At 34.8% G+C, this 23794-nt stretch overlaps 1 protein-coding gene across 7 annotated transcripts in view; it reads left to right on the top strand.

Annotated features, from left to right (window-relative positions):
* The window catches only part of SCFD1 (sec1 family domain containing 1), a 107546-nt gene that overhangs the window by 68870 nt on the left and 14882 nt on the right, over nucleotides 1-23794 (top strand). For all 7 annotated transcript variants that reach the window (XM_072838118.1, XM_072838115.1, XM_072838116.1 and 4 more), the window contains 6 exons: nucleotides 2723-2785; nucleotides 8936-9011; nucleotides 17187-17240; nucleotides 19235-19287; nucleotides 21660-21693; nucleotides 23186-23251. In XM_072838118.1, the coding sequence (XP_072694219.1) occupies nucleotides 2723-2785; nucleotides 8936-9011; nucleotides 17187-17240; nucleotides 19235-19287; nucleotides 21660-21693; nucleotides 23186-23251 (346 nt within the window). The remainder of the gene's footprint in view (nucleotides 1-2722; nucleotides 2786-8935; nucleotides 9012-17186; nucleotides 17241-19234; nucleotides 19288-21659; nucleotides 21694-23185; nucleotides 23252-23794) is intronic.

The raw sequence follows: 23794 nt of genomic DNA on the forward strand, positions 1-23794 counted from the left end.
TAAGATAGAATACAATTGAAAATTAAAAATCATGTTGTTGAAGACTTAATGACACTGGAAAATGTATATGTTATATGATAAAGTGAAAAAATAGTTTATACCACTATTCATTGATTTTATTGATTCCTCTTCTCTATGCGTAGAGACTCTTCTAGACATTGGAAATACAATAATGAACATATGGAGGGCCCTTGTGCTCACTGAATTTACATTGTGTCGAGGGAACAGTAAATCAACCAATAAGCAAAAAATGAACAGAATAATGTTAAACCATACTAAGTGATATAAAGAAAATACCAAGTGATAAGAATTTTTTTTAGATTTTATTTAAATTCACATTAATTAACATATAGTATAGTATTGGTTTCTGGGGTAAGATTTAGTAATTCTTCAGTTGCGTATAATACCAAGTGCTCATTCCATCGAGTGCCCTTCTTAATGCCCACTACCCAGTTACCCCAGCCTCCCACCCATCTCCACTCCAGCAGCCCTCAAGTTTTCTCATAGTTAAGAGCCTCTTTTGATTTGTCTCCCTCTCTGTTTTTATTTTATTTTATTTTTCCTTCCTTTCCCCTACGTTCATCAGTTTTGTTTCTTAAATTCCACATATGAGTGCAAGTGATAAGATCTTAACTTGGGGGGTGAGAGTTAAATTTGTTCAGAAGATCAGGGAAAGTCTCTGAGTAGGTGATATTTGAGCCAAAACTTAGATGACAATATTTACTGTGTCATTTCTATTTCTACACATTTATTTATCCATCTCTGCATGTACATATATATGCACATATACCTATAGACATATAATTACATAGCTGAAATGGCATACATTAAAATGTTAATAGTGGATAATTCCAAGTGGTAGAATTTTTTCCTTTTTTGTGCTTATCTTTATTTAACAAATTTTCTACAATAAACACTACCATCAAAATATTTCTTAAAATAGTTAAGACTATAAAATTGAATATGCTTTCCAAGCTCAACTATATTAAGAAATATGCCAAGTTGTTATCAGGGGTCATCTCTGAGTTTTTGAGTTTGAGTGCTTTATATCATCTATACTTTTGTTTGCTTTTTCAGATTTTTTATGAGGTTTGTTTTGTTTGTTTGTTTGTTAAGTAATCTCTACACCTAATATGAGGCTCAAATTTACAATCCCAGACAGAGATCAAGAGTCACACACTCCACTGATTGGAGTGTCAGCCAGGTGCCCTTTTTTTTTCTTTAAGTAATCTCTGCCCCCAATGGGGGGCTTTAACTTATAACCCCAAGATCAAGAGTCATATGCTATATTGACTGAGCCAGCCAGGCACCCTTGCCTTTCCAAATTTCTTACTTGATTGTGTTCTTACAGTAAGAAAAACATAAAACAAGCATCTGTTTAAAAGAGAAACTGAAAACTGCCTTATAACACATACCCTTTACACATTGGCTATGTGGCATATGTCATTGTTTTTTACGTTATGATTTGTGTGGAACTCCTTAATCAACTCCTTGTTGATATGAGGAAAGCCAGTTTTGGGCATCACTTTATATGGTTATAAATTTAAAATTTCTAACAGTTTTCTTTCTAATTATGAATAATACCACTTTTTCAGAGAAAATTTTAGAAAACTCAGGTATAAAGGAGGTAAAAATGTATCTGTAATCCCATCACCCAGAGCCTACAACAGAACATTGGTATCTTTTTATATGCATATTACATGTATTTTTTAAGACTTGGAAATCCTTATTAGAGATAGAATTTTGTATTTTAGTTTTCCATTAACTTTCATTTTACCGGTTCATTTTCTTAAATAACTAGTGTTTTTTTTTTTAATTTTCTTCAGTGGTGGTATTTAGTGTTTGCATAATGTTGAGGCATAAAAATGTACCATTATATATTTAACTCTTTATTGTTTAGATACAGTTGATTATATAGAAAAATGATTATATGTAATTAAGTAGAAAAGTGTGTGTTGTAAATGTGTGTTTAAAAAAAAAAAACTAGGTAGTAGAATTAGAACGTGAATGAAGAAAGTGGTTTTGAGCTGAGTCTTTTTTTTTTTTTTTAAAGATTTTATTTATTTATTCATGATAGACACACACAGAGAGAGGCAGAGGGAGAAGCAGGCTCCATGCAGGGAGCCCGATGTGGGACTCGATCCTGGGACTCCAGGATCATGCCTGGACCGAAGGCAGGTGCCAAACCGCTGAGCCACCTAGGGATCCCCTTGAGCTGAGTCTTAAAAGGAAATGTACAATTTCTATTGGAGAAGGCGGCAATCAGTTTATCCCCCTCAAAGGACAGCATGAACAAAGACGTGTCTGTGGATGAGGGAGTGTGGAATGTGGGGAACAAAAAGAGACCTAATCAGTACATGATTGTTCTTTTAAGGCATCAAGTCTGTTTCATGTTAATGATCAGATACAATAAAAAGAAAAATCTTAAAAGTTCGGGAAATTAATGCATTCATGCATTTGTGGGTTTTTTTTTAAATCTCTGTTTCAGTACTAATTGTACTATACTTGGATGTCATTTTACATGATTACATACCATATAACAATATTTTATATTTATTCCAGTACTAATTGTACTGAAACTTTGTATTATATTAGTTGAAAAATGATTATTTTCAGAAAATATCTGCATAGTGAAAGTTACAGTCAGTAGAGTTTTTAATACTGTGGTGCTGAATGTTAGCTCTGATAATCAACTTTTTAATATAATTTTCTTATTTCATAGGGCTTTTGCCAAGATGGCCTCAGCTCCTGCCAGCTATGGTAACACTACCACTAAACCAATGGGGTATGTATTTTTAATAACTCTGATTGAATAAGTCTAATACTCCAGATCATTATTAGACCCACATGCCTTAAAAACACACTGACACTTAGTTTTTTGAGGGGCTTGGGGGCTTTTTATTATAATTTTTTTTAAGATTTATTTATTTTAGTGAAAAAGAGTGAGTGGGGGAAGGTCAAAGAGATAATTTTCAAACAGACTCACCGCTGAGCGGGGAGCCCAAAGCAGGTCTTGATCTCAAGATCCATGATGAGATCATGACGTGAGCTGAAACTAAGAGTCAGACACTTAACCAAGTGATCCACCCAGGCGTCAGAAACTCACTGACACTTTGAATGCAGAATATTTTCATTGTGTTATGAATGTCAACATGCTTTTGCCTTCCTTAATTTTAAATTCTCATTTTAAAATGTTAGTTAAGCCTGCTTCTCCCTCTGCCTATGTCTCTGCCTCTCTCTCTCTCTCACTCATAAATAAATAAAATATTTTTTAAAAATAAAATAAAATGTAAGTTAATATATTTTACATGGTATGAGCTGTTGGCTGCTCTGCTTCCTTCTTCTTTAAGAAGGAAGTAATGTGGGACGCCTGGTGGCTCAGCGGTTGAGCGCATGCCTTCGCCCCAGGACGTGATCCTGGAGTCCTGGAATCTAGTCCTGCATCGGGCTCCCTGCATGGAGCCTGCTTCTCTCTCTGCCTCTCTCTCTCTGTGTCTCTCATGAATAAATAAATAAAATCTTTAATAAAAAAAAAAAGTAATGTAAGTATTACATTATGTATTTACATTACAAAAATGTAAACATTACATTTTTCATTTTCAGAAGCTATATGAAGGTTAAAGCTATTCTCATATGTGTGTTGACAAGTAATACAAATTTGGAGGGTGGCATTTAAGACTTAGCTTCAAGATTGACTTAGGCTTACTATTAAATGACAGAGAGGAAGTCCCCAGGGCTGGGTCTGACTTCTAACTCCAGAGAAACCTATAGTGTGCATAATTTTCAAAGTAGCTGAACAAGGTAATTCTAACAACTCTTTTTCATGCCATACTTATTTCAAATTCCTTAATTTTTAGAGTTTAGAATAAAAGTGTATAGCCCAGAGGAAAACAGTTGTATTCTAGTCTCACTCTGAGCTTCTGGTTTTAATGAAACAATTTGAAAAAGCGAAAACACTCACCTAAGGCTTGTAAGTGCTTGACAACATGAATCTAGCTAGCCTCACCTTCATACAGTACTGTGTAGGTTAGCACTCCCTCAGAGTTGCCTAGTACTGCCTTTGAACTCTTTATTCCCAAAAAAGATTATTTGTCTTGTTTCTTTTAAAGAAAGGATTTTCCATCTTGTACGGCTCTTCATTTCAGAGAAGAGTGAGGACAAGATAGGGAAAAGGGAATTTATTTGGAAAACTACTCTCATGTATTTAATAGACTTTCCAGTTTCATGTCTTAAAATCCTAACTGAATATTAAAAGCCCTATTAGATTTCTTATGGATTTTGTACTTGAGAATTTTAATAAAATGTGTTGTAAGAAAATCTTGATTTGAAGGCTATCCCTAGCCTTTTGATAGCATAATATAGGATTACCATTCTATCCCACAAAGCATCCTTTGGTCCAAAGTGAGAGACGGAGCCACAAATATAAACCCAATGTGGCAGGTCATTTATTGGTGTTATTTTGTTAAAAATTTAGACAATAAATATTTCTTCAGAATTATGGTAAAATTCACTAGGTTTATTGTGCTTCACATTTTTATATGATAGATTTTATGTATTGCGAGGAGATCGTATAAACAAAGGATTGGATCTAGCTGCTGTGATATAGAGAAAATAGTAGCTTTTGACCTGTTCGTATCACTTACACTCATACATATTTTCAACTTGGTAGTATGTTTTGGATTCCTAAAACAAGTTCTCTTATTTACTATCTTTAATTTTATTATTTTAGTATTAAGGGAATTAGAAAAATAAGGAATTATATTCAAATTATAATTTGCCTAAAAACTATAGGCATACCTCAGAGATATTGTGGGTTCAGTTCCAGACCACTACAATAAAGCAAATACCACATTAAAGTAACTCAGAATTAATTTTTTGGTTTCACATGCATGTAAATTACATTTGCACTATACTACCCTCGATTTAGGGTGTAATGGCATTTTGTTGGAAAAAAATGTACATACCTTAATTTTAAAATAACTTACTGCTAAAAAAATGCTAACCATCATCTGAGCTTTCAGCAAATTATAATCTTTTTGATGGTGGTGGATCTTGCGTTGATGTTGATGGTTGCTGACTGATTAGGGTAGTGGTTCCTGAAGGTTGAGGTGGCTCTGGCAATGTCTTTTTTTTTTTTTTTTTTTAAGATTTTATTTATTTATTCATGAGAGACACAGAGAGAGAGGCAGAGACATAGGCAGAGGGAGAAGCAGGCTCTCTGCAGGGAGCCTGATGTGGGACTCAATCCTAGGATCCCGGGATCACAACCGGAGCTGAAGCCAGACCCTCAACCACTGAGCCACCCAGGTGCCCACAATTTCTTACAATAAGACTACAGTGAGGCTTGTTGCATCGTTGGACTCTTCCTTCACAGTTTCTTGGTAGCAGTGCATACAGCTTGATAGCATTTTACCTGTAGTAGAACTTCTTCCAAAATTGAGGTCAGTCCCTCAAAACCTGCCACTGCCTTATCAACAAAGCTTATGGAATATTCTTAAATCCTCTGTTGTCATTTCAGCAGTCTTCACAGCATCTTCATCAGGAGTAGATTCGGTGTCAAGAAACTACTTTCTTAGCTCATCTGTAAGCAATAACTCCTTATTCACTAAAGTTGTATCATGAGATTATAGCAATTCAGTCATATCTTGAGGCTCCACTTCTAATTCTAGGTCTCTGTTTCCACCATGTCTGCAGTTCCTTCTTCCATTGACGTTCCAAATCCCTCTTATCTAGCAGGGTTGGAATCACCTTATTCCAAACTTCTCTTCTTGTTATTATTTTGACCTCTTCCTATGAATCATGAATATTCTTAGTGGCATCTAAATGGTAAATCGTTTCTAGATTTTCAATTTAGGTTAGTCAGATCCATAATGATATATGATAGCTAGCCTTACAAAGTATATTTCTTAAATAAGACAACTTGAAAGTCAGAATCACTCCTTGATCCACGGGCTGCAGAATGGATAGTTTGTTAGCAGGCATGAAAATAACATTAATCTCATTGTACATCTGCATCAGACCTCTTGGGTGACCAGGTATACTGTCATTGAGCAGTAATATTTGGAAAGGAATCTTTTTTTCTGAACAATATAGTTCAATAGTGGTTTCAATAGTGGGCTTAAATATTCAGTAAATCATGCAAACAGATGTGCTGTCTGTCATCCAGGCTTTGTTGTTCCATTTCTGGAGCACAGGCAGAGTAGATTTAGCATAATTCTTAAGGAATAATTCCTAGGGATTTTCATAATGGCAAATGAGCATTGGCTTCAATTTAAAGTCATCAGCTGCATTAGCCCCTAATACGAGTCAGCTTGTCCTGAGGTTTTGAAGCCAAGCCTTGATTTCTGGCTGTGAGAATCCCAAATGGCATCTTCTTCCAGTCGAAGTATATTTTGTCTGTATTAAAAACTACTTAGTGTAGCCACCTTCATTCATTACCTTAGCTAAATCTGGGTAACTTGCTATAGCTTGGACATCAGCATTTGCTGCTTCACCTTGCACTTACCTTATAGAGATGACTTCCTTCCTTGATGTTTTGTTTTGTTTTGTTTTGTTTTGTTTCCTTTCTTGATGTTTTTTTAACCAACCTCTGCTAGCTTCATATTTTTCTTCTTCAGCTTCCTCACCTCTCTCAGCCTTCATAGAACTGAAGATAATTAGGGCCTTGTTCTGAATTAGGCTTTGGCTAAAGGGAATTTTGTGGCTGGCTTGAACTTCTATCCAGGCTACACAAACTTTTCCCATATCAGCAGTAAGTCTCTTTCACTTTTCTTATTCATGGGTTCACTGGAATAGCACTTTTAATTTCCTTCAAGAACTTTTCCTGGGATCCCTGGGTGGCGCAGAGGTTTAGCGCCTGCCTTTGGCCCAGGGCGTGATCTGGAGACCCGGGATCAAATCCCATATCGGGCTCCTGGTGCATGGAGCCTGCTTCTCCCTCTGCCTATGTCTCTGCGCCTCTCTCTCTCTCTCTCTCTCTGTGTGACTATCATAAATAAATAAAAATTAAAAAAAAAAAAAAGAACTTTTCCTTTGCTCAAAACTTTGCTTACTGTCATAAGAGGCCTAGTTTTCAGCCTGCCTCAGCTTTCAACATTGACTTTTTTTTTTAAGATTTTATTTATATATTTGAGAGAGAGAGTGAACGAGAGAGAAAGAGAAGGAGCAAGGGGGAGAAGTAGACTTCCCGCCGAGCAGGGAGCCTGACATGGGGCTTGATCCTGGGACTCTGGGATTATAACCTGAGCCAAGCAGACACTTTACCAGTTGAGCCACCCCAGTGCCCTTCGATATGCCTTCTTCCTCACTAAACTTATTTCTAGCTTTTGATTTAAAGTGAGAGAGAAGTGCTCTTTTTCTTGGCTCCCAGAGGTGTAGGCTGCTTTAGGATGAAACTGAACATCTCTTTCCCAACTACTGGCTGCCAGAAACTCCCTGAAGTGGATGATAAGCTTTGCACCTTTTATGAGAAGTGTATGGCCACAGAAGTTGTTTTTAATGCTCTGGGTGAAGAAGGATTACATGATCTGAATCAGTGGTGCCAAGGACAAACCAGGCTTCCCAATAAAGCAAGGTGTCTTGACACATGGACATGTCTGCTTGCTGCTAAATAAGAGGCATTCTGCTACACACCAAGGAGTACCGGAGAAAGAAAGCACAAATCTGTTTGAGGTTGTACTATGGATGCTAATCTCAGTGTTCTCAACTTGGTCATTGTGAAAAAGGGGGAAAAGAATATTCCTGGACTGACTGATACTACTGGGCGTCATCACCTGGGGCCCAGAAGAGCTAGTAGAATCAGCAGACTTTTCAGTCTCTCTAAAGATGATGTCTACTAGTATGTTGTGAGAAAGCCCTTAAACAAAGAAGGTAAGAAAACAGGAACCAGAGCACTGAAGATTCAGCATCTTGTTACTTCACATGTCCTCCAACACAGATATCGGTATATTGCTCTGAAGAAACAACATACTAAGAAAAATAAGGAAGAGGCTGCAGAATATGCTAAACTTTTGGCCAAGAAAATGAAAGAGGCCAAAGAAAAACACCAGGGCCAAGAGACCAACCTCTGCCAAGAGACAAAGGCTGTCTTGAGAGCTTCTACCTCTAAGTCTGAATCCAGTCAAAAAGGAGATTGTCAAAGAGTAACAAATAAATGAGATCAGACATCAAAAAAATAAAATGAGAAACATGTGACTTTTCTTTCACCTGAAAACTTAGAGGCCATATAGGGCTATTAATTGGCCTAACTTTAATATTTTTGTATCTCAGGGAGGCCCAAGGAGAGGGAGACAAGGGAACAGGCAGTTGATAGATCATTCAGAGCACAACACACCTAGCACTTATCAGTCAAGTTTGCTGTCTTACATGAGTGAGGATCATGGCACCCCGAAACAATTACAGTAGTAACTCAAAGATCATTGATCACAGATCACCATAGCCATTATAGTAATAATAAAAAAAGTTGAAATATTGTGAAAGTAACCAAAATGTGACATAGGGACATTAAGTGAACAAATGCTGATGGAAAAATGGCACCAGTAGACTTGCATAACACAAGATTTCCACAAACTTTCAGTGTGTTAAAAAAAAAAAAAAAAAAAGTACTTATCTGCAAAGTGCGCTATAATGAAGCATGATAAAACAAGGTATGCCTAGGTAGCTAAGACCTAAGCAATTAAAATGTTCAATTTGAAGGCAGCTTTATTTTTTACGTTTTATCAATAATTATTGACTAGTCAGTATTTTATCACTATATTGTTAGATAAAATTACAGCAATGATATCTTTGGAAGCAAAAATTCTCAAGTCACGTATGTTTAGTGAGAATAAAAGTGGTAGGTACAGTGAGCATCAGCAGGTCATGTATAATCAGGCAAATATTTTATCAGTACCACATTGGAAAGATAATTAATGTGATCCTCTTCTTTTGCCTCTAGTCTCTTATCACGAGTCATGAATACAGGATCACAATTTGTGATGGAAGGAGTGAAGAACCTGGTATTGAAACAGCAAGTGAGTATACTTGTTAGAAAACATTCTGCTAACTTTTCTTTTTTTTAAGACTTTATTTATTTGAGAGAGAGAGAGAACAAGCAGTGGGGAGAGGCAGAGGGGGAGAGAGAGAGCGAGAAGCAGACTCCCTGCTGAGCAGGAATCCTGATGCTGGCTTGATCCCAGGACCTAGAGGTCATGACTTGAGCTGAAGGCAGACATTTGACTGAGCCACCCAGGCTCCCCTATTCTGGTAACTTTTGAACGTAATTGTTAATAGGTTGATTGCTCAAGCTAGAGCAACTTTCTAGATATACTCAAGTTGTAAATATTTGGAATAAAGTAAAATCAAAGGGTCTTTTTCCTGGTATATTTAAGAATATGGTAGTATTTTTACATATGCAGTTCAGAGCTCTGTAATTTAATGTTTTTTTTTTTTCTAATTTGTTCATTTGGACTTTATTGACATTTTGATTTTCCTTTACTGTCACGTTTATGGATGTACATTAACTGAAAAATGAGCTTACTCTATTTGGAATAATGAACTGCTACCTAATGCTTATGATTTAAGGTTTATCATATATTAGGAGAATAAGTGAATGAACTTGATAGTCTGAAAGTCTGTATAAATTTGAATAAAATATTTTAAGTAGAATTTATATTTTGAGATAAACTGTAGCTTGATTTTACACTACATCTTGGAATAAGTTTTAGTTTTATACAGAAGATGCTTTTTAATTTTTGTATTTCTGTTATTCTCATATATAGATGTATTCTGCTTCAGAGAGTCATCACTAATTTGGTTTCTTTTCAAACAGGTTATATTTTTTACTTTTAATTATGGAAATTTTCCAATACACATTAGTATAGCAATCTTTCTTGAACCCTTCACCAAGCTTCAGTATTCAACATCCTGTCATTCTTGTTTTATATTCCCTATTATATTTTTTAAAATTTATTTTTACTAAGATAGTTCAAGGAAAATCTGAGACATAATATTTCACCCATATATATTTCAGTTTATAATGAGGATTTTAAAGGCCAAATTTTAAAAAGAGATTTAATTTGCAGTTATTCAGATGTGAATATTAAGTGTTTACTTGTTTTCAGAAAAAAAAATAGATCTTTTCTTTCTCTGAACTTATTCCATACTTTTATCTTTCTTATAATATTTATGTGTATTATTTTGTATTGATGTTATTTTTTACTCCCCCACCCCCACATACACACACACAGATTTATTGAGGTAAGATTGATATAGAAAGTTTTACTTCTTCTTAATAAGATCCTTGAGGGCAAGGAATTTTTCCCCCATCTTTGAATTTTCCATAGCACTTTGCATATAGTAGGTATTCAGTTCTTTATTTGGTAACATTTTAATATAAAAACTATGTAGCAAAGAACAGTGAAAAAATTCTAGTTTGCTTTATTTAAAAGACTGATGATTTTCCAAACTTAAGATACATTCCTTTCCTAATAGATTGCATTATTTCTAATTATTTGGGAACACTTTTGTCTGTTCAGTCCCTCCCAGCGTACCTCTCCCCTGGTATGGAGCTACTACTAAGTACTTAGTCCACTCTTTACTGGTTTATAGTACTTTGCTGAGCTAGTTTATCTTTACTCTCTTTGACTACAGAAGGCGAAAAGGCACAAAATAGAAAATAAGGTACATTAGAAACCAATGTATTGTACTTTATAGTTTAACTTAGCACCTGTTAAAGAGACAGTTACTCATGACACTTGTTAAAGAGCAGTAAGACAGATGTTTGGTCCCAGAATTTGGGACCACCACAGCAGGGTTCTTTCTCCACCTGGAGTAGAAGATTGGGCTCAATTCCAAATACATCAAGGAAAAGTGGGAATTTATAGCCAAGGAGCAGGGTAGGGATCAGTGGTTATAAAATTACTAAAAGGAAACATCAGGGATAAAAGAGGATTCTGGCTAAACCAACCTAACAGGATCCTTGCTGAAGGCAGGCCACGGTGACCAGACACCACCTGGGAGATGGCAGAGGATGAGGAATCTGATCAGGTATCAGGATGATCAGGTATTAAAGATGAGAGATTCTCGCTAAACTTCTTGAAACAGGGTCCTTTCTAAATTGGACTATGCAAAGATGGACACACGTCAGAAGTCAAGGCCCCATTGAAAGAGAGCTCAGGGAAGCCTGAGTGGAGTTTTGTCAGAGAATCTGTTACGCCACTCAATTTATCATTAACTGTGAACAAGATGATCTTGTTCTGTGAGACAAAAGGGGAGCCACCAACCCCAAAAATAATGTCTGCCTTTTGCTAGACCGACTGGCTGTTGTATACCACTGTAGATAAATTTATGTGTAAGGAGATTTACATATTTTTCCTAACTGGTCACTCTTTTAAGGAAATCATAGAATAACTTCTGGAATGGAGAAATTACAGACTTCAGTCTTTGAAATGATGGATTTTTGAACTTCTTACTTTAGAGCCACAATGATGTATGTCCACAAGTGATGTTTGTAAGAGGTGTCAGAACTGATCAACTTAAATATTTTTTTGTGTCAAACCAGGAGTTGGTTTGTTTAAAGTGCATTCAATATAAAAACAAACTGGTATCTGTAACCACAAATTCCTTTGCTTTTTTTAACATTGCATGCAACAAATTACTTTGAAATAGGCAGTTTCTCACTTATTAAAGTTTGGAGTGATTAGTGTTTATGTCCATTTGTAGGGGATCCTGCTGCCACTACTGGAAGAGCCATGCCATTTTTTAACGTGTGTTAATAAAACATATACTTCAGGCTCAAATTAGAGGAAGTATTTATTGATTTTTTTTGGGGGGGTGGTCAGAGTGAAGTTCATTTTTATGTTGTGAAGTAAAAAGAAATGTCATTTAAAAACATGAAGTCTATAATATGTTATTTCAAAAAAGAGAAAAATGAGTATACTGAAGGATATGTACCTAATTTTTAGACGTTAGTTTTTCCTGGGTGAGTATTCATCTCGATTATTTCCATATGATAAATTCCCGTAGTTGCATTATGGAATCAAAGGGGTGAGCGCATCTCATTGCTCTTAGTAAATATTACCAAATTGCCCTCAGAAAAAATGTACCTGCTGACTGGCCATGACTTATATATAGCACTTGTTTCTCTACATCCTTTCCAAACCTTGGCACATGCATGTATGTGTGTATATGTATGCAATCTTTGTCAATTTAATAATTTTTTAAAAGAATTAATTAGCATGAGTGCAGGCAGAGGGGCAGAGGGAGACGCAGACTCCCCACTGAGCAGGAGCCTGACATAGAATTCAGTCCCAGCACCCCAGTATCATGACCTGAGCCAAAGGCATATGCCCAACTAACTGAGCCAGCCACCCAGGCGCCCTGTCAGCTTAATAATTTAAAAAGTGTCTCTGGTTCTAGAAGTGTTTAGTAGCAATCCAGTTTAAAAGTTACAGTGTCCTAAGTTTCTAATATTTGGCAGTACTGCAATTGGGAACTAAGAGGGAAGAGATGGTCAGAGAGGAGACTGCTAGAGATGAATTCTGTCACTTTCACACTTGTAGAGTTTTGAGTACTTTAAGCCTCTTAAAATCTCTAAATGTCATTTGCATTTTTTAATCTGAATAAATGTTTGACTATAAATGAAATAAAGATAATAGGATGTCTCATTATGTCCACTTTCCTGTGTTGCTTGTAAGAGCTTTTTATACTTTGTTTATTAGGCAAGTTATGCATCACAAGTATCAGCTATCACATAAAACCATCTGAATGATGTTCACAGATTTGGAATTTATTTCTCTGAGGATAATTGTACAAGATGTGATGAATAATGTAGCACAAAGTTGCATAATTTAGAAGTCTTGATTTCACTTTGGCTTGTTTGCTAAAATAATCCCTCTTTTAAAAATTAATAAATTACAAGCAGTAGTAATCAGTAGGTTAAAAAAGAGTTAAAAGATGTATCATCTGGGGGCACCTGGGTGGCTCAGTCGGTTAAGCATCTGCCTTAGGTTCAGGTTGTGATCCCAGGGTTCTGGGACCGAGCCCCATGTCATTGGGCTCCCTGCCCAGCAGGGAGTCCGCTTCTCCCTCTACCCTCCCTCTGCTCATGTTCTTTCTCTCAAATAAATAAATCTTAAAAAAAAAAATGTATTATCTAATTGCAGTCTATGGCCTTTTAGGATTATGATTTGAACAAGAAAACTAAAAAATGTTTGCCACAGGGAAATTTAACATTGTGGATATTACTGTATTAAAAATTATTATTTTAGGTGTACTAAGTAGTATAGGTTTTTATGACTTCCTATAGCTTGGAGATATGTACTGAAAACATTGTTAACTATAAAATCATTTTATATTGGGGACTTGTTTTAAAACAACATAGGAAACGGAGGCATAGCTGAGAGTATAGATGAAGTAAGATTTGCTATGAGTTGATCACTGTTGAAGCTGAGTGATGGAGAACTGGATTGTTTTATTGAGTCCCATATTACCTTACTTTCTTGATTTTATTGCCATTAATATGCTATGATTTGGGGGAAAAAAACACCACTATAATTTTATCATTTCCTCATCTGTTAGATGTTGATGTGAATATTGGATTCACCCATAGATCCCTTTCTGATTATAATTTTAAAATTTTGGAAAAAGATAATCTATCCCCCCCCCCTTTCTATCTTTACTTCACTGACAACTTTCTGTCCCTTACATCATTGATAATTCCTCATTCCCAGTGTGTTTCTGGTATCCACACCATCTTATCATCTTACTCTACTTGGCTAATACAGCCTTCAAGATAAGCATTCTCTTCAAGTCCACATACTAGTTTTCATTCCCCAAGGCTTTGATAATCAGGATAGCAGCAACTCCTGTCCCAACCTCAATGTTGACTTCAGCATCAGAATATCATCCCTTCCCCTGGGCAGGGCTGCAAGGAGAGAATTACAGTCACCATACACCACATGGCAATATAGAGCAATAAGTGGCTAATTCTAGGAAAACTAAGGGGAAAAAGTTCTTTAACTGTTTTGGGTGTAAAGCTATATTACTTTTCTGAAATTGTTTTTTAATTTCTGTGCGTATTTTATTTCAGTTTTGTTTTTTACACCATCAAAGATTAACATTGTTTTTGTTTAAACTTTCCAGTGACTAAAACCATAAAACATGACTATGGTCATAAAGCCAGTAAGGGCTTTAGGAATAGTTTTTTTTTTTTCTCCAAATAAAATTTCTAGCTTACGTATCTGAAATTTGAGGATTTTAGAAATAGTGATCCTTAATTTAAGATATTCGTGTGCATGAAACTTTTTTGTCTCTCAAATTTATGTCTATAGTAAGGCTTTCTGCTACTAAAGATTTAGTTGCTGACCTATATGCTAATATCTTACTTTTTTTTTTCTAAAATAGTTTCCAAATCATTGAAAAATATGCTTGGAAATTTTTTTAAACAATGGGGCTTTTTTATTTGATTAAATTTCCTTTTAGTGATTTTTGATTAAATTTCTCTTTTAGTGAATACAGAAATTTTTTGTTTCTAACTATGAGTAAGATAACATTCATTGAACAAAGAAAATGGTATGGTTTTTGTTGTAATGTTTTCCCTTTATTAGTATTTAGCTGCCACAGTTCAGTTTCTTCAGTCAGTAAAAGTTGATTAATCTTGTACATAAATTATTATTAATATAAAATTTATTTTGGGGGCTCCTGAATGGTTCAGTTAAGCATCCCACTCAGTTTCAACTCAGGTCATGATCTCAGTCATGAAATTCATCTTCACGTCAGGCTCTGCACTGGGCATGGAGCCTCTCCTTGAGATTCTGTCCTCTCTCTCCCTCTCCCTTCTCTGCCCCTCCCTCTGCACCCTCCATCCCCACTTTTGTTCATTCTCTCTCAAAAAAATTAATGATTAACTCAGTTCAAGTCTCTAGGTAAAGAACAAAAGCTGGGTAGAGCATTAGTTGGTGACAAAGATCTCAGAAGCTGTTTTCCGAAGTACTTTTTCTAACGCTTTTTAACAACATCATGGAAAGGAAATTATATATTTCCTTTATCATTCTCTACACTTGAAGTTTTCCTTAATCTCTGATAGTATGTGAATATCATGTGGTTCACAAGTGGTAGATGATTTTTTGGCTATTGTATGGTTGTAAAGACCAAACAAAAACATAAAGAATTGTCTCTAGGCTCAGGAATTTTCTGCTAGAAAGAAATTTTTTTTATGCTATTTAATTACATATTCACTGGTAGGCTTGTCTTTAAGTATTACAGAGCTATAAAATACAAAGCAAAATTTAGTTCTAACTTTTAGAAAAATCTCATTTTTATACTGCATGAGGATTTATTATGAGATATTGATATAAATATTCAAATTTCCAATTATTTTCACAAATAAAGTCATATGACTCATGGCTTTATCATTACATTATGTCTTTTCTGAATTTTTCTCCATGGCACAATACAGGGAGCTCAGTGGAAAGCTGCATGTAAATAGAGAAATTGGTATAAAATTATTTTTAGTAAATTTTTTTTTTTTAAGATTTTATTTGAGAGAGAGAAAGCAGGAGCAGAAGGAGGGGGAGAGGGAGAAGCAGGCTCACCACTGAGCATGGAGCCCGATATGGGACTCAATCCCAGGTCCCTGGGATCATGACCTGAGCCAAAGGCAGACACAGAACCAACTGAGCCACCCAGGAACTCCAATTTTAGTAAAATCTTATAATTTTTAATGTGTTCTTGCTCCAGATGTTTTTAAAAATTATGCCCTCCTTTTATTTTGCAAAGTTTGTTAATGTTACTTGGAACAAATATATAACTGTAGTTTTTTTCTTTGGGATAAAGCATTTCTATAGATTTAAATCTGCCCCCAGTCATTCTTCAGAGAAAGTCATGGTTTAGACTTATTCCTACAGGGACAAACTCAATTTTATTTGATACAAAACTTAAAAGGTAAACTTTGGAGCTACCGTATTTTTTTTTAATTCCAAATAATAGAATTCAGGGAGTATATTCAGTTAGATTGAACCTTTGGTGCTTTTATTTATATTAAAAAGTTTCTGGCCAACACAAATATAAGGGAATAATGAAATAGCTTTAATTTTACTTGGCTAAGAGCATCTTAAAAGGTTTTTACTTGCTAATCTAGAGAAAGAAAAAGAAAAAAAATTTTCTGCATATTTTCTGTTTGGCCAAAGCAGCATTTTCTCTAGTGGTAGTCCATTTTAGTAACAATAAAATGTTTTATGGCCTAAAGAAAGCAAAACTCTTGTAAAAAATAGTAGTGTGTTATCTACATTTATATAAATAATCAGATTTAATGTTGCCTTTGTTGTATGAAGTCTCAAGATACAAAATATTCTTCATAGAACATCCTGTACAGTTCACAAAGGAAATATCAGTTCAAAGTAGGCAGAATGCCATCTCATTAGGAATGCATTTTGAATAAGTGTAATAGTCACTTAGTAAATTTTCTGTACTCCATGCTTTATGTTCAAAATAATGCTAAAAATCGTCAGATTGAAAGACAAAAATAGTATTTCTTATCTCAAGACATGTAAGCATGTCAAAAAGCAATCTTCTGCTAACACCAGTGTTAAACATTTCATGTTCAAAGTAGAATTTGTTCTGTAAGAAGACAATGTAGTATGTCATTGGAAATTTGGAATTTATCCAACACAAAACAAAAATGGTCACTAAAGTTTGTATGTATCCATTTCACCAATTTTCAAAGAACACAAGTATCTTTTTGGCTTAGAAGAATATACATTAGAAATGAAAGACTCTTGAGTTTAAGAATGTCATACATTTTCAGACTTTAAGTTACTCTGTTTCTGAAGAACCTCTTATACTACCTGCAGAAAGGAAATAGGGAAAAAATGGGATTCTTATTTGATCAAAAGTTTGCGATTACTAGGATTAAAAAGCAAATATCCAACAAAGTGAAAAGCCCAATCATGTGTTTGTACTAAAACCTGGTTACGCTTTCACATTAAAAGGACTTTTTGATTTAGAATTATATTTTTTCTCTGAAAACTTGAGTTGTGCCAGGAGTATTTATAGTTATGACACCATTCACAGAATTCTTGATTTTAGAATGTGTTTAATGGAGAAGGAAGCATACTTAACTGTGGGATGGATGATTGAGTTGGTTTGTTAATAAAGTTGTTTTGTTTTGGTTATTCTAATATTTAACAAAATACTTATCTTTTCCACAGAATCTACCTGTTACTCGTATTTTAGACAATCTGATGGAGATGAAGTCAAATCCTGTGAGTACCATTTAATATTGTACTTGTAAATTCATGAACATATCAAACTCAGTGCATGAAAGGCAGTAAAATCTGGGTTCATTGTGGGCTTAATCAGAGCAGACTACATGAGAGAAAGCAAAAAGTCCAGGTTCTCAAAGAGCTTTTTTAGCCATTATCACAGATAGTGAGAATTGGTTTTCTCGGCTGCTATAACTATTCTGGCCAGCTCTCATCCAAATTAAATGTAGATTATATTCTGTATATATAGTTAAATGTAAAATATATCCCAAGAAGCAAGTTTCTTGAAATGACAAAGGACTAGTGAGCATCAGCTGGTGTGTAGTATGAAGAGTACAAGACTAATTTAACTTTATGAAAATTAGAGAAGTACACAGTGAAATTTTTAAGTGTATGTGTTCCGATGGGATGGAAGTCTTTAGGCTACAAAGTAAAATTGAGAGAAATTGTTGGACGAATAGACAAATGGGTAAATATTGTTAGCATTTACTGGGTTTCCAAGCTGTTTACATTCAAGAAAGGAATGTGAAAATTATCACAGTCCATTTCATAAAACAGCTCATCCTGTTACCGTGGTGACTAGAACGTGGTTATCACAGGAGTCTAGAATCAAGAAAGGCAACATCAGAACCCTAGTTTAGGTTGATCTGAATCTCTATAGATTTTGGCAGCAGGGCTTTAGATTCCATGCTAAGAAAGATTGAACAGGATCTTCAAATCAATGTGTCACTTTTTGTAATTGTTAAAACATGATTATAATAACATTAAAAGAAATTAACAAAATATATTTTAAAATCTTGCCATGTGAAAACAAGTAATAAAACATCCCCAAAGGGGATAATTACAATTATGAGAGGAATGAGAGAATGGTCTATAATGATAAGTTAAAAAGGACAGGATTCTTCAGTATAGGAATTGATACAGAAAAAATGGTATATAATGTAGTAACAATGTTAAAACATCCTAGAATATATGAAGAAGTAGCTCTTCTTGAAAAGCCTGAAAGCCTAAGAAAAGTATACATTTATAACTATCTTTTTTCCACCCTTTGGCAAAAGAACAGATTCCTTTGGCTGACTGTGCTGGAAAAGGAGAGGGAAGCAAAAATGAGGGAGTGAGAGCACACTTGCAGGCAGTAAAACAGTACTTCCCAGGTCCTTTAATATCAAGAAACTAGTTTCCAATTTAGAAAGTACACAACCCCTTATCTGAAACTTCTGAAATCTACAGAGTCCTGAAACCTGAAAGATTTTGTATGATCCATTTGGTGGGAAAACCTAACCTTAACTCAGTTTGAGGCTCTTTATAGTTTTTATCATACTTTATATTAATATTCATCTATCTAGCTGCAAAAATAGTAATACGTTAGATGATGGGGTGGTGCCCACTGGGAGTGTTACATTATATTTAGTTTATGCATGATATCATCTAAAAAATTTTTAAATTCAAAATTCCAGAATACATCTAACTTAAAATGCTTCAAATAATAGAGATTATAACCTGTACTAAGTTATTCTGTATAAAATCATGAACATATAATAAAATTCTAAAACAGAAGCAATAAAAATAATTATACTGGTTTATAAAATGATTATATTTTCAATATAGTATAGCAGTATAGTGTGGTTAAGAGCATGGGCTTTGAAACTAGACTACCTGGGTTCAAATCCTAGAGTTCCCATATTACTTAGTTACGTGACCTTAGAAAAGTTAACATAATTTTTCTGTGCCCCAGCTTGTCCATATGAGAAAACAGAGATAAAAATAAATACCTCACAGATGTTATGAGAATTTAAGTGAGTAATTTCATCTAAAGTATCTAGAATTAAACATTTAACATGTAAATAAGTGTTCTGTTAGTGGTGGTGGTGACACAGATTTATTTAATTAATCTACCAGATTAATAGCTTAATTAAATAAAATACTCAAAGCCAAATGGTAACATTCTAAAGAGAAATCAAGTTCCAGTTTTTTGTTTTTTGTTTTTTAACTAGGAAACTGATGACTATAGATATTTTGATCCCAAAATGCTGCGAGGCAATGACAGGTAAGTAGCTCTTGACTTGTGTGATTTGTTTGTAGGTCTTCCCATCCCACTAAGAATGGAAATAACATAATTTTTTGTTAGAAATAATTGCTTATTAAAAATTCAAACTAAATGGAAACCTGGTAAATAAACAATATGTATAATCTTACTACCTAGAGATAATCACTACTAATCTTACTTAACATTTTGGTTCTTTTCCTTTCAAGTATATACACTCACACACCAGAAAAATACATTATGTTGTTTTGTTTTTGTTCTTCATAACAAGACAGCTGTATTACAAACTAACTATATGAAGGAGGGCAATTTGGATAATGTGTTTTTAAATGAATATTCTTACTGAACCAAAGCAAAGATGGGAACTTTATGTTGAATACCAGTTGTTGTTGTTGTTTTTATTTAACTGGCCCATAAAAGCCAAGCCCCCATGGATTGTTGTAAATACTTCTTTATGGCAATGAAACATTCTACAGATACTTTTTTCTAATTTATAACAAACATGATATGTACTTGCTTGCTTCATTATGGATATTACTTTTCAAGATTTACTTCATGATAGTATGAAAAATAGCCTACAAGACATAGAGAAAGAATAGACAGAATTAGGAGGAAAAAAAACGTGCTTAGAAAGATCACTTTCTCACCTAAATTTGAGTGAAGCTGGTTTCTTGCCTACGTCTTATGTTTTGGATCTTTCAAACTTTGTCTCTGCTTTATCTCAACCTCTTTGTCGTTGGAATAATTGATCACTAGATAATTGATTACTAGATTGTTTTAGATTAGATTATAACTTAAAGGAAATTTATTTTCTTAATTTACCAGAAATATTGCTAAAGTTGCAAAAGAAGCTGCTAATAGCAGCTGCAGCTGGCAAAGGAGAATTTGACAAAGAATAAATTCTAGAAGGGAGAGGATGAGGAGTGACAGCTTCTTTTGAGGGTGGTAAAAAATGTTCTGAAGTTAGTGGTGACAGTTGTACAATTCCGTAAATATACTAAAAACCGCTGATTTGTACCCTTTAAAACAGTGGACTTAGAACTCTTTTCATATCTTGATATTCTCCAGCTTACATTTTATCCTTCCTTGTATTTGCATATGGCTAACAAGTAGATACATTTTCCTTAGAAATTCTCCTTTGCCTGCTCTTGAGCTATTTCAGCACAATTAATCTCACTTATTAATAACTAGTAATACTGTGCTACTTAAAATCTCACCTCATTCTATATGTACTCTTCGAGGAACTTAGAGCACTCTAGAAGGAAGTTGATCACTGATGAGGTGTTTGAGTCAGTTGGGCTTTTGGTCCTTTCTATGGAATATTCATTCAGACAGGCCATAGAAATGAGCAAAAGATGACAGAGTGGTTGGATTGGCCTTTCAATCATTAAACATGGTATAATAGCACTCTACTCTTCTTTGAGATTTTCAGAAATTGCTTGTGAGGAAAATCTAAGTTCTCTTTTTATATAGCCTGTTTTTAACACTGAAACAAATCCACGTCTGACTCACAAATGCTTTGAAGAATACCTTAATTAAAAGGTCTCGTGGAAAAATAAAAAATAAAAAAATAAAAGGTCTCGTGGACACCAAATATTTTTTAAATACATTATAAGGGGATCCCTGGGTGGTGCAGCGGTTTGGCGCCTGCCTTTGGCCCAGGGCATGATCCTGGAGACGCGGGATCGAATCCCACGTCGGGCTCCCGGTGCATGGAGCCTGCTTCTCCCTCTGCCTGTGTCTCTGCCTCTCTCTCTCTCTCTGTGACTATCATAAATAAATAAAAAAATTAAAAAAAAAATAAAAATATTAAATACATTATAAGTATGTGGCTAATATATGTAATAATATATAATGGCATATATAAATACAAAGAAATAAGCTACAGCAAAATGCAAATCCCTTCTCCCATCCATTTCCTTCTGTTACTTACCATACATCTGTTTACATAGTTTTTTCACAAATGTAGGTACTGACAAACTATAAAATTATGTTGAGGATAGTAAAATTTTATATGATTTAGTACTAAAATATATACTTTAGCAATTTACCTCATACCCAGATTTTATCCTTCTGAGAGCTGCTGCTCAGTGTTTCCTTCTCCCTCTCAGTTTTCTCTTAGATTTTATCTTAAAGAGAAAAATAGTCCTACTCCCTTTTAGATACTGACACATGTATCTCTTCTAGTGTATTCCTCTGCATCCCAATTCACTATTTGGGTACACAAAACTAAAGGACCCAGCCTCAAAGAAAGTGAAGGAAGAAAAATTATAAATACATATCTAATTGTAGGTGCATGTGTGTGTTTCCCATACCTCTTTTGTTTGTAGTGAAAGCCTTGGGTGAAATTTTCAGTACATTTTTCTTTGTTGCAGCTCAGTTCCAAGGAACAAAAATCCATTCCAGGAGGTAAGTTCTATCTAAAAATTGTGTCTCTAAAACAAAAGGAAGATGGCCAAGCAGTCTTGAAGAATTATCTTCATCTTTATGGCTTTATTACCGTTACTGTATGGTAATCTTGACAAATCCAGTTCTGTGTAACCATATTAGTAACCATATTTTCCTGATTTATAAAATTACTTAGAATAATTCAAGCTAAAAATAACTGATACAGTCAATGGACATGGGCTGTTTCCATAGTTTGGCTATTGTGACAATGCTGCTATATACATTGGTGTGCATGTATCCCTTTGAATTAGTATTTTTATATTCTTTGGGTAAATACATAGTAGTACAGTTGCTGGATTGTAGGGTAGCTCTTTTTTCAACTTCCTGGAGAACCTCCATACTGTTTTCCACAGTGGCTGCACTAGTTTGCATTCCTACCAACAGTATAAGAAGGTTCCCCTTTCTCTGCATCCTCCCCAACACTTGTTTTTTGTGTTGTTGATTTTAGCCATTCTGACAGATGTGAGGTGATATCTCTCATGGTGGTTTTAATTTTTATTTAATTTGTATTTCCCTGATGTATGATGTTGATTGCACATCTTTTCATATAAGTGCCCATCAACTGATGAATGGGTACAGAAGATATATATATGCATTGGTATACTACTCAGCCATAAAAACAAAATCTTGCCATTTGCAATAACATGGATGGAGCAAGAGTGTATTACACTAAGTGAAATCAGTCAGAGAAAGAAACACTATATGATTTCACTCATGTGTGGAATTTAACAAACAAAACAAATGAGCATAGGGAAAAAAGAGGCAAACCAGGAAACAGACTCTTCACTATGGAGACCAAACTTAGGGTTCTAAGAGGGGGAGGTGGCAGGTGGGGGTGGGATTAAAGGGCAATTGCTACGAAGAGCACTGGGTGTTGTAAGGAAATGTTGAATCACTGTATTGTACTCCTGAAACTAATATTAAAAACGTTAAAAAAAAAAAAAGAATGGACACAAGATTGGGTAACTTACAGAAAAAGAAGGCTGTAGTAAAAGTTTTATATGTGTGAAACTTGGTTCTAAAATTAGATTCCAACCTTTTGTGAAGATATGACTTTTCATTTGAAATACAAGAAGCTTCTCAATAAAAATAAATACAGTAAAGCACATTTTAGAAATTATGTAAATGCCAAGTTTTGTTTTTCCTACCTACAATAAATAACCTCAAATTTTAAACAGCATTTTGGAGAAAGCCCTTTAGATTTATTTGCTGTTACTTAACTGAAGAATGAATGAAATTTGTTTTCCTCTACACACTTTATAGAAACAAATTTCTTTTAATTGAAGTAGCACTAGGCACTTAGAATGTGACCTTTTGCTATCTTTTTTTTTTTAATATATAAGTTGTGGAATATGCTCCAAACTAAAAACCATATTGTGTGCAAGTTAAAATTCTGTTTCTTTCAACTTACCTGGTTGTTTTTGTTTTTGTTTTTTTCTGTTTGCATTTTTAGGCAATTGTTTTCGTGGTGGGAGGAGGCAACTACATTGAATACCAAAATCTTGTTGACTATATAAAGGTACATGTTGGCCTTTTTATTCTTTAATCAGTTGATGTTTCACAGTTGTGCTGTGTTTTTAGCATACTAGCATTTTCTGGTGGCTTTCTGATTCGTACATACCCTCTTTTCTAGAGGTAGTTTAAAAGTCCTCATATAGAAGAAAATGCCCATATGCTGTTGTTTTCCTATTCCCTATCACATTTCTGGTCTAAAATTGTAGTTGATCTGGGAAATAATGTATCTTATTGATGTAACGTACTTGGCAGCTATGTATCTTATTTTTTTTTTACGATTTTATTTATTCATGAGAGACACAGAGAAAGAGGCAGAGACACAGGCAGAGGGAGAAGTAGACCCCCTGTGGGGAGCCTGATGTGGGACTCCATCCCAGGACCCCAGGGTCATGACCCGAGTGGAAGGTGGATGCTCAACCACTGAGCCACCCAGGCACTCGGCAGCTATATATCTGAATTTGACTCTAAATGTTCAAAGACCATGGGGTGTCCGGGCATCTCAGTCTGTTAAGTGTCTGACTCTTGATTTCGGCTTAGGTCATGATCT

This window comes from Canis lupus, chromosome 9 (assembly GCF_048164855.1).
Source record: "Canis lupus baileyi chromosome 9, mCanLup2.hap1, whole genome shotgun sequence".
Taxonomy (NCBI): Eukaryota; Metazoa; Chordata; class Mammalia; order Carnivora; family Canidae; genus Canis; species Canis lupus.